The 15,551-nt window shown below is 43.0% G+C and overlaps 1 protein-coding gene and 1 pseudogene across 2 annotated transcripts in view; both read left to right on the top strand.

The window, feature by feature from the left end:
* Positions 1-15,551, top strand: part of ccdc24 (coiled-coil domain containing 24) — a 90,530-nt gene that overhangs the window by 70,594 nt on the left and 4,385 nt on the right. For both annotated transcript variants that reach the window (XM_078219413.1, XM_078219414.1), the window contains 2 exons: positions 7,111-7,180; positions 8,574-8,688. In XM_078219413.1, coding sequence (XP_078075539.1) covers positions 7,111-7,180; positions 8,574-8,688 — 185 coding nt within the window. The remainder of the gene's footprint in view (positions 1-7,110; positions 7,181-8,573; positions 8,689-15,551) is intronic.
* On the top strand, positions 6,413-6,618 carry LOC144498115 (U2 spliceosomal RNA; annotated as a pseudogene).

Raw genomic sequence — 15,551 nt, 5'->3', positions numbered from 1 at the left:
GTTGAACTGTTAATCAAAGAGGAAAGATGAAATAATAGAGAGAACCTAAGGTCAAAGGTAACTTTCAGTGGAAACTTAGAAGAAACTATGACAAACTAGAAACAAGAGAATTTGGGTAGATTAACTGAGAAATACAACAAACAGAAGATGAAAAATAGAGTAAATAAAACACAAGTTGGGAGTAAACTAAAAACAGAAATTTTGCAAAAGCTAATGTAATGAGGATCACCTTTCTCTCTCTTTATCGTATGTAAACCAGTTTTGCAACTTATTTTAAAAGAAGCTTCATTTCACAATTAATTAATTATTCTGTATTTGATGAAAGTAGCCTGATTAAAGTATCTTTTAAGCTGGGTATAGCAGTCATGAAGGTAAACCATTGGCTATTTAGGTGAGCAAATTAAACATTGTTATGGCCTGTGGAGAAGTGAGGCTAGAATTAACTGTGCAGTCTTCCCATCTCGGTCTCATAATGCATCTACAAATATATTAACATAATACTTGTTGTTGTGTTAAATTTATCTCATTGGAAGCCCATGTTAATCTTTTCAAACAAATGGCATCAACAACCACCAAATCACAAAATGGTACTGTTACATTTATAAACTTTAAAGAAACTTGCATTGATGGCAGCATCTGCAGGAGAGAACCAAATAGTGTTCAATTCTGGTCGCCACACTACCAGAAGGATGTGGAGACTTTGGAGAGGGTACAGAAAAGATTTACCAGGATGTTGCCTGGTATGGAGGGCATTAGCTATGAGGAGAGGTTGGAGAAACTTGATTTGTTCTCACTGGAGCGACGGAGGTTGGGGGGAGACCTGATAAAAGTCTACAAGATTATGAGAGGCATGGACAGAGTGGATAGTCAGAAGCTTTTTCCCAGGGTGGAAGAGTCAATTACTAGGGGGCATAGGTTTATGGTGCGAGGGGCAAGGTTTAAAAGAGATGTACGAGGTAGATTTTTTACACAGAGAGTGGTGGGTGCCTGGAAATCGTTGCCGGGTGAGGTAGTGGAAGCGGATACGGTAGTGACTTTTAAGGGGCATCTTGACAAGTACATGAATGAGATGGGCATAGAGGGATAGGGTCGCCGGAAGGGTAGGGGGTTTTAGTTATGTTTGGCAGCATGGTCGGTGCAGGCTTGGAGGGCCGAAGGGCCTGTTCCTGTGCTGTAATTTTCTTTGTTCTTTGTTAAACTTCCATTTATATTCGGGCTTTCACAATCTCAGGACATCACAATTAGTTTTACTGAAAGGGCACATGCCATTAAAGTTTTTCATCTTGCACACATCAGGACCAATACAAGAATGCCAAATTTCAAATGGCCACTTTATACTTTATACGACAGGGGAAAAGGGTGCTGATTGGTTGTTCAAATTGGCTCTGATTGGCATTGCCACAGAGATAGCAGCTGGGAGATGGAGGCTCCCTGATGATTCAAAAGAGGCACAATGCTTGAACATCTTTTTTTGATTCATTCATGGGATATGTGCGTTGCTGGCTGGCCAGCATTTATTGCCCCTCCCTAGTTGCCCTTGAACTGAATGACTTGTTAGGCCATTTCAGAGGGCTGTTGAGAGTCAACCACATTGTTGTGGCTCTGGAGTCACATGTAGGCCAGACCAGATGAGGACAGATTTCCTTCCCTCAAGGATATTAGTGAACCGAACCAGACGTTTTTTCTGACAATTAACAATCATCAGAAGATTCTTAATTCCAGATATTTTTATTGAATTCAAATTGCACTACCTGCTGTGGTGAGATTTGAACCCAGATCCTCAGGACATTAGCTGAGTTTCTGGATTAATAGTCCAGTGATAATACCACTAGGCCATCATCTCCTCTTAACCTTTGTTTGTTGAGAACTGGCCCCTGTGTATGAATATATGTCAGTTATAGAAACCATAAGAGGTCAACTGATTATCTTAAAGTGGCTGTTAATGTAGCCATTGGCACACTTATTATTGTTCAGCAAGTGCTGCCCATTCACAGTATCACAGCTAACAGACACTTAGGACCTGATTTTACCATTGCGTTGTGCCCATTTTTGGGCGTGGAAACTTGGTAAAGTCAGGCGTGAGGCGAGTAGCGCGATCCATGCCCGCCTCCGCGCCGGATCCCCCTTTACCAAGGCCCGAAAATGACCGGGACCGTGCCCGAAACAGGCATGACAGCTATTTAAATGCATTTGCATGCATTTAAATTGGCTTAATTGGCTGCACGCCCAACTTTACTGGCACTTCCCCCTATACCACTGTGTTCGCCAATCCGGAATCGGCGCAAAACAGACATACTCCATATAAGTCCGATTTGGGTGCTTCATCAGTGAGGGTTAGCGAGAAGGTAAGTGCCTAGCATCCGATGCTCTCTGCTTGAGATCGGTGGGGGTAGCGGGGAAGTTGGGTCCACACCACTCTGCTTGAGATCGGGGGGGGGTGGGTCCGCTGCCACTCTGATTTGATTTGATTTATTATTATCACATGTATTAGCATACAGTGAAAAATATTGTTTCTTATGCGCTATACAGACAAAGCATACCGTTCATAGAAAAGGAAACAAGAGAGTGCAGAATATAGTTTTACAGTCATAGCTAAGATATAGAGAAAGATCAACTTAATGCAAGGCAGATCCATTCAAAAGTCTGACGGCAGCAGGGAAGAAGCTGTTCTTGAATCAGTTGGTATGTGACCTCAGACTTTTGTATCTTTTTCCCGACGGAAGAAGGTGGAAGAATGTGCGGGGTGCGTGGGGTCCTTAATTATTTATGCTGGCTGCTTTGCCGAGGTAGCGGGAAGTGTAGACAGAGTCAATGGATGGGAGGCTGGTTTGCGTGATGGATTGGGCTACATTCACAACCTTTTGTAGTTCTTTGCGGTCTTGGGCAGAGCATAGAGTCATACCAAGCTGGGATACAACCAGAAAGAATGCTTTCTATGGTGCATCTATAAAGGTTGGTGAGAGTCGTAGCTGACATGCCAAATTTCCTTAGTCTTCTGAGAAAGTAGAGGCATTGGTGGGCTTTCTTAACTACGGTGTTGGCATGGGGGGACCAGGACAGGTTGTTGGTGATCTGGACACCTAAAAACTTGAAACTCTCGACCCTTTCTACTTTGTCCCCATTGATTTAGACAGGAGCATGTTCTCCTTTACGCTTCCTGAAGTTGATGACAATCTCCTTCATTTTGTTGACATTAAGGGAGAGATTATTATTGCCGCACCAGTTTACCAGATTCTGTATCTCATTCCTACACTCTGTCTCATCGTACAGTGGTGTCGTCAGCAAACTTGAAAATCTGCCTTGTGCAGTGCAATTCGGACTCACTGATATTTTTGCAAGCAGAGTGTGTATGGGGGCGCCTCAGAACGAGTTTAAAAGTCGGATCTGCAACACTCCCAGTTTCAAGTCCGCCCAGCACTTAGAATCAAAATGGTAAAATTGGGCCCTTAGTTTTGTGTTTTGCAAGTGCAGGCTATTTTCGTTTTATTCAGTCATGGGTTGTGGGCGGCCAGCATTTATTGCCCATCCATAATTGCCCTTGAGAAGGTGATGGTGAACTGCCTTCTTGAACCACTGCAGTCTATGTTGTGCAGGTACACTCTCAGTGCTGAGAGAGAGGGAGTTCCAGGATTTTGACCCAGTGACTGAAGGAACAATGATATATTTCCAAGTCAGGATGGTACGTGACTTGGAGGGAAACTTACAAGCAGTGATGTTCCCATGCACCTGCTGCCCTTGTCCTTCTAGATGATAGTGGTCGTGGCTTTGAAAAATGCTGTCTAAGGATCCTTGTTGAGTTCCTACGGTTCATCTTGTAGCTGTTGTATATACACCGCTGTCACTGTGTGTTGGTAGTGGAGGGAATGAATGTGGAAAGGCTGCTAATCAAGTGGGCTGCTTCAACCTGGATGGTATCAAGCTTCTTGAGTGTTTTTGGAGCTGCACTCATGCAGGCAAGTGGAGAGTATTCCATCACACTTCTGGCTTGTAGGTGGCAGACAGGCTTTGAGAAGTCAGGAAGTGAGTAAATCGCTGCAGGATTCCTAGCCTCTAACCTGTTCTGGTAACCACAGTATTTATATGGCTAGTCAAGTTCAGTTTCTGGTCAATGATAACTCCTCAGGATGTTGATCTTGGGGGATTCGGTGATGATAATACCATTGAATATCAAGGGGCGATGGTTAGATTCTCTCTTGTTGGAGGTGGGTCATTGCCTGGCACTTATGTGGCGCAAGCTTGTCACTTGTCAGCCCAAGTCTAGATATTGTCCAGGTCTTGCTGCATTTGGACATGAACTGCTTCAGTGTTTGAGGAATCGCCAGTGGTGCTGAACATTGTGCAATAATCAGCAAATATCGCCGCTTCTGACCCTAAGATGGAAGGATGGTTATTGATGAAGCAGCTGAAGATGGTTGGGCCTAGGACAAGGAACTTCTGTAGTAATGTCATGGACTTGGCTAACCTTCAACAACCAAAACCATTCATGCTTTGTGCTAAGTATTTCTCCAATGAGCAGAATTTTCTCCCTAATATCCATTGACTTCAGTTTTGCTAGGGCTTCTTGATGCCACATTTGGTCAATGCAGCCTTGATGTTAAGGGCAGTCACTCTCACCTCATCTCTTGGATTCAGCTCTTTTGTCCATGTTTGAACCAGGGATGTAATGATCTTATAAGCTTGGTGGTCTTGACAGAACTCAATCTAAGCATCATTGAGCAGGTTATAAGCTAGTCGAGTTTGGTTTGTTCTCTGTCTATTATGAGAAACCAAAGGAACATTCAACATGCTTCATTCGATCAGCCAATCATTGGGATGTACAGCCTACATACCTAGCATAATACAGGCACTGAAATTCTAACATGATCTTACTCAATTTTGTGTTGTCAGAAGATCTTTTGGACTGACAACAGCATCCAGTGAGTGGAAGAAAGCTACCCTGCAGAACAATGAATATTCTGATCAGATCATTGTTTGCTGTCCATCACACAGCCTCCAAAATGGGCCAAAGGCTGCCTCACAGCGCCAGGGACCTGCGTTCGACTTCTGGCTTAGGTCACTGTGTATGTGGAGTCTGCACGTTCTCCCCGTGTCTGTGGGGTTTCCTCCGGGTGCTCCAGTTTCCTCCCACAGTCTGAAAGACATGCTGGTTAGGTGCATTGACCCGAACAGGTGCCGGAGTGTGGCGACTAGGGGAATTTCACAGTAACTTCATTGCAGTGTTAATATAAGCCTTACTTGTGACTAATAAATAAACTTTTTTACTTTAACTTTCCCTAAAAAGTGCCCGGTCTACCGAATATTACCCTGGAAACATTTTGATTTAACAGGTTAAGGAAAGCATTTCATGTTGCTACTGTGCTGTGGCTATGCAAGTGGTATTTTCAAGGGAAAGTGAATAGAAAAGGCAGGAGGGAGTGGGGTAAAGAGAAAAATGAAGGAGAGGGGAACTAGATGAGAGTTGGGATAGGTGAAGGATGACACACGGAGTGGGGGGGGGGAGGTGCAGGTGGTGATTCTCTGGCTGTGTGTGCTCATGCGCAGATCACTGCTGGAGTGTCTGGTAGCCGCTGCTGGGGTGCAAGATGGGCATTACCAGGTGGACACTGCCTGATGGGCACTGCCTGGCCATGTCCCCGACCACCTGGAGACTTCAGTGGCCTCTGAGCCTCCCATCATGACCATTGCACCAGCTCTCCACTAGTGGAGACCAGTAATGATTCTTACCATTCTCACCCCACGACTGAAAGCTGGAGGATTTCATGCACTGTGGGTCGAAGGGCTATACATATTTGAATATGCTAATCAGCCTCATACCCCTTTGGGGTGCGATCCGGTTCATACAATTAGAAAGGGGCTGGGAGGATCTCTAACTGTTTGGCGCTGGTGCAAAACCCATTTTTAGGTCCACACGCTATCCTCCGGGATTGATGCAATTTGTGCCAGGTGCGGTTAGGTTGGAGAATCTCCCCCAATGTCTTTGCATTTGAGGCAAATGTTATGAGGATAAAGCAAAGAAAATATATGGTAAATAGAGAGAAAAACAAAAAAAATGTATCTTAAGTGAGTTTTGTCAAATGATAGATAATTAGTTATATATGTTGCATTCCTTGAACCAGTATGATTTGTTAATGATATTATTTTACCTTGTATTGGTAAATACCATGAATCACACTCCAGTTCTTGAATTATAGATCTAATTGATATGAAAATATATATAGCTGTACTTTTTACTGTCCTTGTTTATTCTGCTCATGCACTCTCAGTCTCTGATTTTTATGCACATGAGAACAATCCTTCTTTAGTCAGTCGCAGACCATAGCAAGTTAATTGGGTATAAATTTGTCTTGGGTGTTAGCACAAAACAGGCAGTAGAAGATCTACTGACAACTGAGTACTAATCCCTGGTACAATAATTGCTTCTCGGCCTTTTGGCTAAGATCAAGTGTAGTATGGTCGGCAGCCCATGGTCGGCCGCACTTGGTTGAGGTCATTAGGTTACGCTGAGGCTTCATATGTTTCATATGAAGCAATTTTTAAAAGCGGCATCTCGGCCTTTTGGCTAAGATGCAAATGAGCTCAAGTCTTGGAGGAGGAACTTCCCCCTTCTCCAATCAGCTTGGCTCATGTAGATCAGGCCCAGGACAGGGTGGTTTGGTCGCTCGCCCTGTCTTGTCAGCCTGGATCTGAAATGTCTCAACTTGTTGAGACTCTGAATTGGATTTGATTTGATTGAATTGGAAAAGTATCAAAAGAAATTGCTGTGTTCAATTAAAACACACAACAATCTAATGTTAAAATTGGTGCAGGGGGAAAAAAGAGGTGAAATGTCATTATGTGCTGTCAGCAAGAAAAATGATCTATCCAATCTTCAGGAATTCTCAATGGTGAATACTGAACAAATGTAGAAGAAAGATCAATGCCTATAGTGAAATGAAAAGTAAACAACACAATTGAGAAATACATAAAACACAAGTAATTTTTAAAACACAGATTGAAGTAAAATCAAATTTGGTATTAAAAGCTTGTTTTTATTGTAGAATTGGAGAACCAGATATTCTCTGTTAAGGAATGATAATCACGAGATTCTAATCCATCTTATGCCACCTACAGGAGTGCATAGAAGAGGAGCATAATTACAGCTTGAACCTTACGACACCAAGTACAGTTCCATCAATTGCAGGTATTTTCTTTTTTGATTCTTATGTTGTACTTGTAAACAGTTTATGTCGGAAAAATCTTCCACAGTATAGTGTATTGGAAATGATAGTATCGGTGCAAAGATTAGCGTACGATGAAATGGTGAGGGCTTTCTGCAAACTGTATGGGTGGGATTTTATGGTCTCGCTCGAGTGAAAGCAGAAATTCCCGCCCGAGATCAACTGAGATTTCCGTTGTCAGACCCCCGTCCGATTCCGTGGCAGGCGAGGTGGCAGAGTTCCAGCGTATGTTTAACGAGGGACAAGAGTCCCTCTTCATGATTTTTACATTCTAACTTGGATAAATTTATAAACCATGAACAATTGTTGAAAATTTCTGGGTTATCCCCTTTATACGTTCTCATCTTTACCAGTGTCAAAATGTTGCAGTATTAGAAAGGAGACCAGAATCAAAATACAGACAGATTTTTTAAAAATTCATTTACGGGATGTGGGCGTCACTGGCTGGGCCAGCATTTATTGCCCATCCCAAACTGCCCACCATTTCAGAGGGCATTTGAGAGTCAACCACATTGCTGTGTGCCTGGAGTCACATGTAAGCCAGACCAGTAAGGACAACAGATTTCCTTCCCTGTAGAACATTAGTGAACTAGATAGGTCTTTACAACAATTGACAATGGTTTCATGGTCATCATGAGACACTTAATTCTGCTGAATTCAAATTTCACCATCTGCTATGGTGGGATTTGAATCCGGGTCCCCAGATCTTGCCCAGGGTCTCTGGATTGCTAATCCAGTGTCAATACCATTACGCTATTCAATGGCTCATGAGTCTCCTTTTCAATTTCACACACTCAAACCCAATAAGAAAATATGAAGAAGATTGAATGCAGAAGCAATCAGGAATTAGCAAAAATAATCAAACTGGGGATTGCAGTGCGTAGGTCAGAACATCTTCCAGTCGTACCTATCTGGGCCTGGCTTTTCTCGCATTTACCTGATGAAGGATCAGCTCTCCGAAAGCTCGTGCTACCAAATAAACCTGTTGGACTTTAACCTGGTGTTGTGAGATTACTTACTGCAGCTTTTCTTACCCTGCTGTATTAACCTTTATAATCATTTCTAAAAGAGTTATGATGGCTTCAATCATTTCAATTTTTAACTCAATAATTATCACAATAATAGATTACTTTGCCTCAATTAAATGTAAAAACCATTTTATCAGTACTTGATATGTATCAAACACTATTCGCCACCATATCTCCTATGTCTAAACTGGAGTTTGGAATAAAAGGTTGTTTTCTTTTTCTTCCTCTAAGTTTTTACCCATCCTCTCGTTTGTCTCACACCTACATCATTTGAGAGGGAGCGGTGGATGTTTCTGAATGCTCTTAAAGCTTTTGTCCTTATCCCCAGAACTGAAAGATGAACGGAAGATTCTGGAACGGGATCTGCAGTTGGCACCGCCAATACAAAGTTTGTTACAGATTCCCAAACCACCTGGGGGAAGGTCTTCAAAGAGATCCTGCAGGTAACATATACTCAAAGCACTGTTTCCTCCTCCTCCTCCTCCGATCATAATTGAGCAGGAAGGCTCTGATATTTTTCAGTGACATTGCTTTGCTTGTTTGAATGCTGTGTTCAGCTGGTGATATCCTCAATTTGAGGGTTCCCAAACAATCTGAATAATATTAGTGTTCATGAAGAATTCTGTCAGTATTGTTCTAGCAGCAGAGTAAAATGTCAGACACCCCAAAACTGGAAAATCGCTTGTATTCATCGAACGAAATGTGAGCTATTCCAGGGTATCTGGAAAAACAACCTTTTCCAAGTGTTTAAATGGCTTTGACATTTGTATATTCTGTTTAAATGACTGTTTCAGACTAAAATCTTTCTAACCCTTAAACCTCAGTGTACCCTTGTACCCTTATGTCTATAAAAGTAAAACTTTGATAAATATTATAATTCAAGTGGAAGGGTCTTTTTCCGGCTGGAGGCCTGTGACTAGTGGTGTTCCGCAGGGCTCTGTATTGGGACCTCTGCTGTTTGTGATTTATATAAATGATCTGGAAGAAGGTGTAACTGGGGTGACCAGTAAGTTTGCGGACGACACAAAATTGGCAGGACTTGCAGATAGTGAGGAGCATTGTCAGAAGCTACAGAAGGATATAGATAGGCTGGAAATTTGGGCAAAGAAATGGCAGATGGAGTTCAATCCTGATAAATGCGAAGTGATGCATTTTGGTAGAAATAATGTAGGGAGGAGCTATACGATAAATGGCAGAACCATAAAGGGTGTAGATACGCAGAGGGACCTGGGTGTGCAAGTCCACAGATCCTTGAAGGTGACGTCACAGGTGGAGAAGGTGGTGAAGAAGGCATATGGCATGCTTGCCTTTATAGGACGGGGCATAGAGTATAAAAGTTGGGGTCTGATGTTGCAGATGTATAGAACGTTGGTTCGGCCGCATTTGGAATACTGCGTCCAGTTCTGGTCGCCACACTACCAGAAGGACGTGGAGGCTTTGGAGAGAGTACAGAGGAGGTTTACCAGGATGTTGCCTGGTATGGAGGGGCTTAGTTATGAGGAGAGATTGGGTAAACTGGAGTTGTTCTCCCTGGAAAGACGGAGGATGAGGGGAGACTTAATAGAGGTGTATAAAATTATGAAAGGCATAGATAGGGTGAGCGGTGGGAAGCTTTTCCCCAGGTCGGTGGTGACGTTCACGAGGGGTCATAGGTTCAAGGTGAAGGGGGGGAGGTTTAACACAGATATCAGACGGACATATTTTACACAGAGGGTGGTGGGGGCCTGGAATGCGCTGCCAGGCAAGGTGGTGGAGGCGGACACACTGGGAACGTTTAAGACTTATCTAGACAGCCATATGAACGGAGTGGGAATGGAGGGATACAAAAGAATGGTCTAGTTTGGACCAGGGAGCGGCGCGGGCTTGGAGGGCCGAAGGGCCTGTTCCTGTGCTGTACTGTTCTTTGTTCTTTGTTCAAGAATAAGTTAATAGCATGAGCTTCATGAGTGCTGCTGTCATCCAGGTGAGTGATAGGTTTTCTACGCAAGCATGCGCACACACATGGGAGGTGAGTGGATCATACCTGCTCCTTGTCAAACAAAGCTTGTGAATTGGCCTGGAATGCATTGCAAAAGGAGATGTGAACTGAACAATCCCACTCCTCATAATCAAGGCAATGTCATCGACGAAATAATGTGATTACTTCACTGTAGATCTCCTGCACCAGTGTCCTGCAGTGATCACCCTCTGGCGATCATGACTGTCTTACTTAATGTCAATATAACTCCAGCTATTGGAGAATGTTCCCATTTACTCCTTGTGGCCTCATTTTTCTTTATCGGGCTACTTGGTTCCATGCTCTTTTTTAAATTGGTTCGTGGGAGGTTCGGGGTGGCACAGTGGTTAACACTGCTGTCTCACAGCGCCAGGAACCTGGGTTCGATTTCCGGCTTGGGTCACTGTCTGCAGAGTCTGCACGTTGTTCCCGTGTCTGCGTGGGTTTCCTCTGGATGCTCTGGTTTCCTGCCACAGTTGGAAAGACATGCTGGTTAGGTGCATTGACCATGCTAAATTCTCCCTCAGTGTACCCGAACAGGTGCTGGAGTTCGGGGACTAGGGAATTTTCACAGTAACATCATTGCAGTGTTAATGTAAGCCCACTTGTGACACTAATAAATAAACTTAAATTTAGGATAGGTCAGCATTTATTGACCATTTCTAATTGCTGTCAAGAAGGCTCCCTTTTTGAACCACTGCAGTCGATGTGGTGCAGGTACACCCACAGTGCTGTGAAGGATGGAGTTCCAGGATTTTGACCCAGTGACAGTGAAGGAACGGTGATATTGTTCCAAGTCGGGATGGTATGTGCCTTGGAGGGGAACTGCCCTTGTCTTTCCAGGTGGTTGAGGTCACAGATTTGAAAGCCGCTGGCGAAGGAAAGTTGAGTATTGCCTTGATGTTGAGAGTAGCTTTTCACACCTTCCCTCTGGCATTCAGCCCTTTTATGAAATGTGGAGCCATGTGGTCCTGATGAACACCAAACTGCGTCAGTGAGCCACTTATTAGTGCTATTAATTATTTATTTCATTACATTGCTGATGATTTGGATGAGGTTGATAGGGTGGTAATTAGCTGTGTTAGATTCATCCCATTTGGTAAACTATCCAAAACGCATCTGGAAGATATCATTGTTCAAATTGCTCAAGTTTTAACATCTAAAACTAATAAGCAAATATCAGATAAAAGGAGAATGGTGGAATTTCATAAATTGAAAGATAAATTAATCAAAAATGAATTGGATAATATTAATGAAAAGCTTAATAATCTGTTTGAGAATATGGGAGATGTGGATGGTAATGTTGTTGTAGATAATGTTGGTGTTATGGTTGTGGATGATAATGACATTGTGGATATGGGAAAGTGATGTGGCTGTAGAAGAAGTTGGAATTGATCAATCTAAGAAAAAAGATTTGCTTAGGTTTGCAGACTGTATTCGAGCAGCTCTGATTGTATAGTATTCCCTCAGTGTTACACTGAAGTACAGATTATGTGCTTATCACAATGTTCTGAGTCAGAGTGGGAATGCCAACACTGAACAAAATCCGACGTCTTGTATATTATAATCATAAAATGAGCATGTGCATGAGAAATAACTTGGCGATTTCATTTGAAATTATGAAGCCTTTTTGTTTTGCTTTTCTTTTGGTCCCTGCATTGCTCTCACTGCACTGCTTGAATCAGGAAGTTAAGGATCACAGATGAACTGACCTTGGGTGTTCTTCAGCATTGATGTTCAGCCAGGCAGTAATGAACAGAATAAAATGTCTCAGAATTAGGCATTGTCCCAACTTTTTCTTGCTCCCCACCTCACAGAAACAAAGCTAAGATTTGTACTCACACTTTTGCTGTTTTTTATTATTCGTTAGTGTCACAAGTAGGCTTACATCATCACTGCAATGAAGTTGCTGTGAAAATCCTCTAGTCGCCACACTCAGACCCCTGTTCGGGTACACTGAGGGAGAATTTAGCATGGCCAAATCACTTAACCAGCATGCCTTTTGGACTGTGGGAGGAAACCGGAGCACTAGGAATAAACCCACGCAGACACGGGGAGAACGTGTAGATTTGGCACAGACAGTGACCTAAGCCGTGAATAGAACCCAGGTCTCTGGCACTGTGAGGCAGCAGTGCTAACCACTGTGCCACCGTGCCTGTGCCAAACCATATGTAGGACTTTCTAATTATATGTGAATACTTAAATATTTTATAAATAAATTGAGCTCTGGATTTCTTGAATCTTTAGCTATTCATTCTTGGGATTTGGACATCACTGGCATTTCTTATCCATGACAAGGTACCCCGAGAAGGTGCTGGTGTGCCTTTTTCTTCAGTCGCTGCAGCCTGAGTGGTGAAGATATTCTGACAGCTTTTGGGAGAGCAAATTCAGGATTTTAATCCAGCAACGATGGAAAAGATAAAATAAAAACAGAAAAAGCTCTAAATACGCAGCAGGTCTGGCATGCAGTGGAGAGAGAAAGAGAATTAACTTTTCAATGACCTCTCATCAGAACTGAGGGTAGAAATGTAATCGGTTTTGTGCAAGTGAGGGGGTGTAATGGGGGTGAAGAACAAGAGGGAGAGGTTTGAGACAGGCTAGAGGGCACAAGAGATTAAATGAAGAGATTTCTCCGTACGAAAGGAAAAGGGAGTGGTGATGATTGTAGTAAAGAAACAAATGATTTGTTCAGATAAAAGCAAAACACTGCGGATGGTGGAATCTGAAACAAAAACAGAAAATGTTGGAAAATCTCAGCCAGTCTGACAGCATCTGTGGGGAGAGAATAGAGCCACCGTTTCAAGTCTGGATGACCCTTTCGTCAGAGCTGAGAGGAAAGAGAAAATCAGCAGAGATTTATACTAATGGGGTGGTGGGATTGGACAAAGGGAATGTAAATGAGGATACAGAAGGCTGAGAAGGTGCAAAGTGTGTCCATTAAGTGATCAGAATGTGAGAATGGCAGAACAGAGGTACAGATTGTTGAAGGTTGCTCCCAATGCGGTCTACTCTACATTGGAGAGACCAAATGTAGACTGGGTGACCGCTTTGCTGAACACCTTCGGTCCGTCCGGAACAGAACCCAGATCTTGCTGTCGCTTGCCATTTCAACACAGCACCCTGCTCTCCTGTCCACATGTCCGTCCTTGGCCTTTTGCAATGTTCTAGCGCACCCCAACACAAACTGGAGAAACGGCACCGCATTCTCCAATTGGGCAATTACAGCCTTCTGGACTGAACATTGAGTTCAACAGCTTCAGAGGATGAAAACTCTCCTCCACCTTCACACCATTTCCATTTATTTTATTTCAGTTAATTTCACCTCATTCCTCCATCCTATCATCGTTCTTTCTCACTTCTATTCTTCCACTTGTCCATTCCAGCTCTCCTTCTTTCCACACCCTCCCCACGCCACCGCCACCCCACCCCCACTTCAGTGCAACTGCCACATTCCTCAGGCAGTCCTTTTTTTTAATACTTTTCCAATTCAATCAAATCAAGTCCAATTCAGAGTCTCAACAAGTTGAGACATTTCCGATCCAGGCTGACAAGACAGGGCATGCAATCCTCTACCCTGTCTTGGGCCTGATCTACATGAGCCAAGCTGATTGGAGTAGGCGGAGAATTCCTCCTCCAAAGCTTGATCTCATTTGCATCTTAGCCAAAAGGCCGAGATTTTAAAAATTGCTTCATATGAAAATGAAGCTTAAATGCAACCCAATGACCTCAACCAAGTGCAGCATCCGCATAACTACACTTGATCTTAGCCAAAAATAACAATCTGTACCTCGGTTTTGCCATTCTCACATTCTGATCACTTAATGGACACACTTAGCACCTTCTCAGCCTTCTGTATCCTCATTTACATTCCCTTTGTCCAATCCCTCTACCCCCCCCTACTCCAATGATTTGTTCAGAGGAGGTGTGAATGGTAGAATAATGTGTGACTGTGTCCAGACACACAAATCAAGATTAAGACAGGCATATGCACAAAATAAATCAAAATGAAGGGAATGTTGAACTCAGTGCTCATAGAATTACAGAATGGTTTCAGCACATAGAGGCCATTCAGCCTGACCCATCTATGCTAGCTCTCTGCAGGAGCAATTCACCTCATACTTTCAGATAATGATCCAATTTACTTTTGAATGCCTTGATTGATCCTACTCCTACCGCACTCTCAGGCAATGTATTCCAGCTCCTCAACACTCATTGCGTAAAAACAATTTTCCCTATGTCACTGGTGCTTATTTTGCTAATTGCCTTAAATCTGTGCCCTGGGTTCTTGATCCTTCCACCGATTGGAACTGTTTCACTCTATCCACTCTGTCCAGATCTCTCTTGATTTTGTTTATCTTTATCACGTATCTCTTCGCCTCCTTTTCTGCAAGGATAACAGTCCCAACTTCTCCACTCTGTCTACATAGCTGAAGTTCCTTATCCCTGCAACCATTCCCATTTATCTTTTCCGCACTCTTTCTTGTGCCTTCCTTCCAAGAGTATGGTGCCCAGACTGGATGCGATACTCCAGTTGAGGCTGAACTATTGTTTTATCCAAGTTTAACATAACCTCCTTCTTTTACATTCTGAACCCCTATTGATAAAGCCCAGAATGTTATATGCTTTATTAACCTCGCTCTCCAGCCACCTTCAGTGATTTGTGCGCCACATCTCCTTGCTCCTGCAATCCTTTTAGAATTGTCCCCTTTATTTTATATTGTTTGTCTGCATTTAATCTTCTAAAATTAATCACTTCACACTTTCTGCATTAAATTTAATCTGCCACTTGTCTGCCTGTAAGTGTACTTTTGAATTTCTACACTCTCCTCCTCACAGTTCAAAAATACTTCCAAGTTTTTTGTGGTCCACATATATTGAAATTATTGCCTGTACATCTGGATTCCGAAGGGTGTTAAGTGCCAAATCAGGAGATGAGATGCTTTCCTCAAGCTTGTATTGTGCCTCGTTGGAACACTGCAGCAGGCCGAGAATGCTGCAGAACAGCAAAGCAGAGGACTACACTGATAGGCAAGAAAAGACTGAGTGGAGGTGTTCAGCAAAGCAGTCATCCAATCTGTGTTTGATCCTTCCGGTGCAGAGTAAACAGCGTTATGAGCAGACAATACAATATGCTTAATTGAAACAAGTACACAGAAACTGCTGCTTCATCTGGAAGGAGTGTTTGGGACCTTAGATGCTGAGGAGAGAGAGTAAGAAGTTTAACAACACCAGGTTAAAGTCCAACAGGTTTATTTGGTAGCAAAAGCCACACAAGCTTTCGGAGCTGCAAGCCCCTTCTTCACTCACCTG

The sequence above is a fragment of the Mustelus asterias genome, chromosome 8 (assembly GCF_964213995.1).
Source record: "Mustelus asterias chromosome 8, sMusAst1.hap1.1, whole genome shotgun sequence".
Classification (NCBI taxonomy): Eukaryota; Metazoa; Chordata; class Chondrichthyes; order Carcharhiniformes; family Triakidae; genus Mustelus; species Mustelus asterias.
This window is presented reverse-complemented; position numbering and strand designations above follow the sequence as displayed.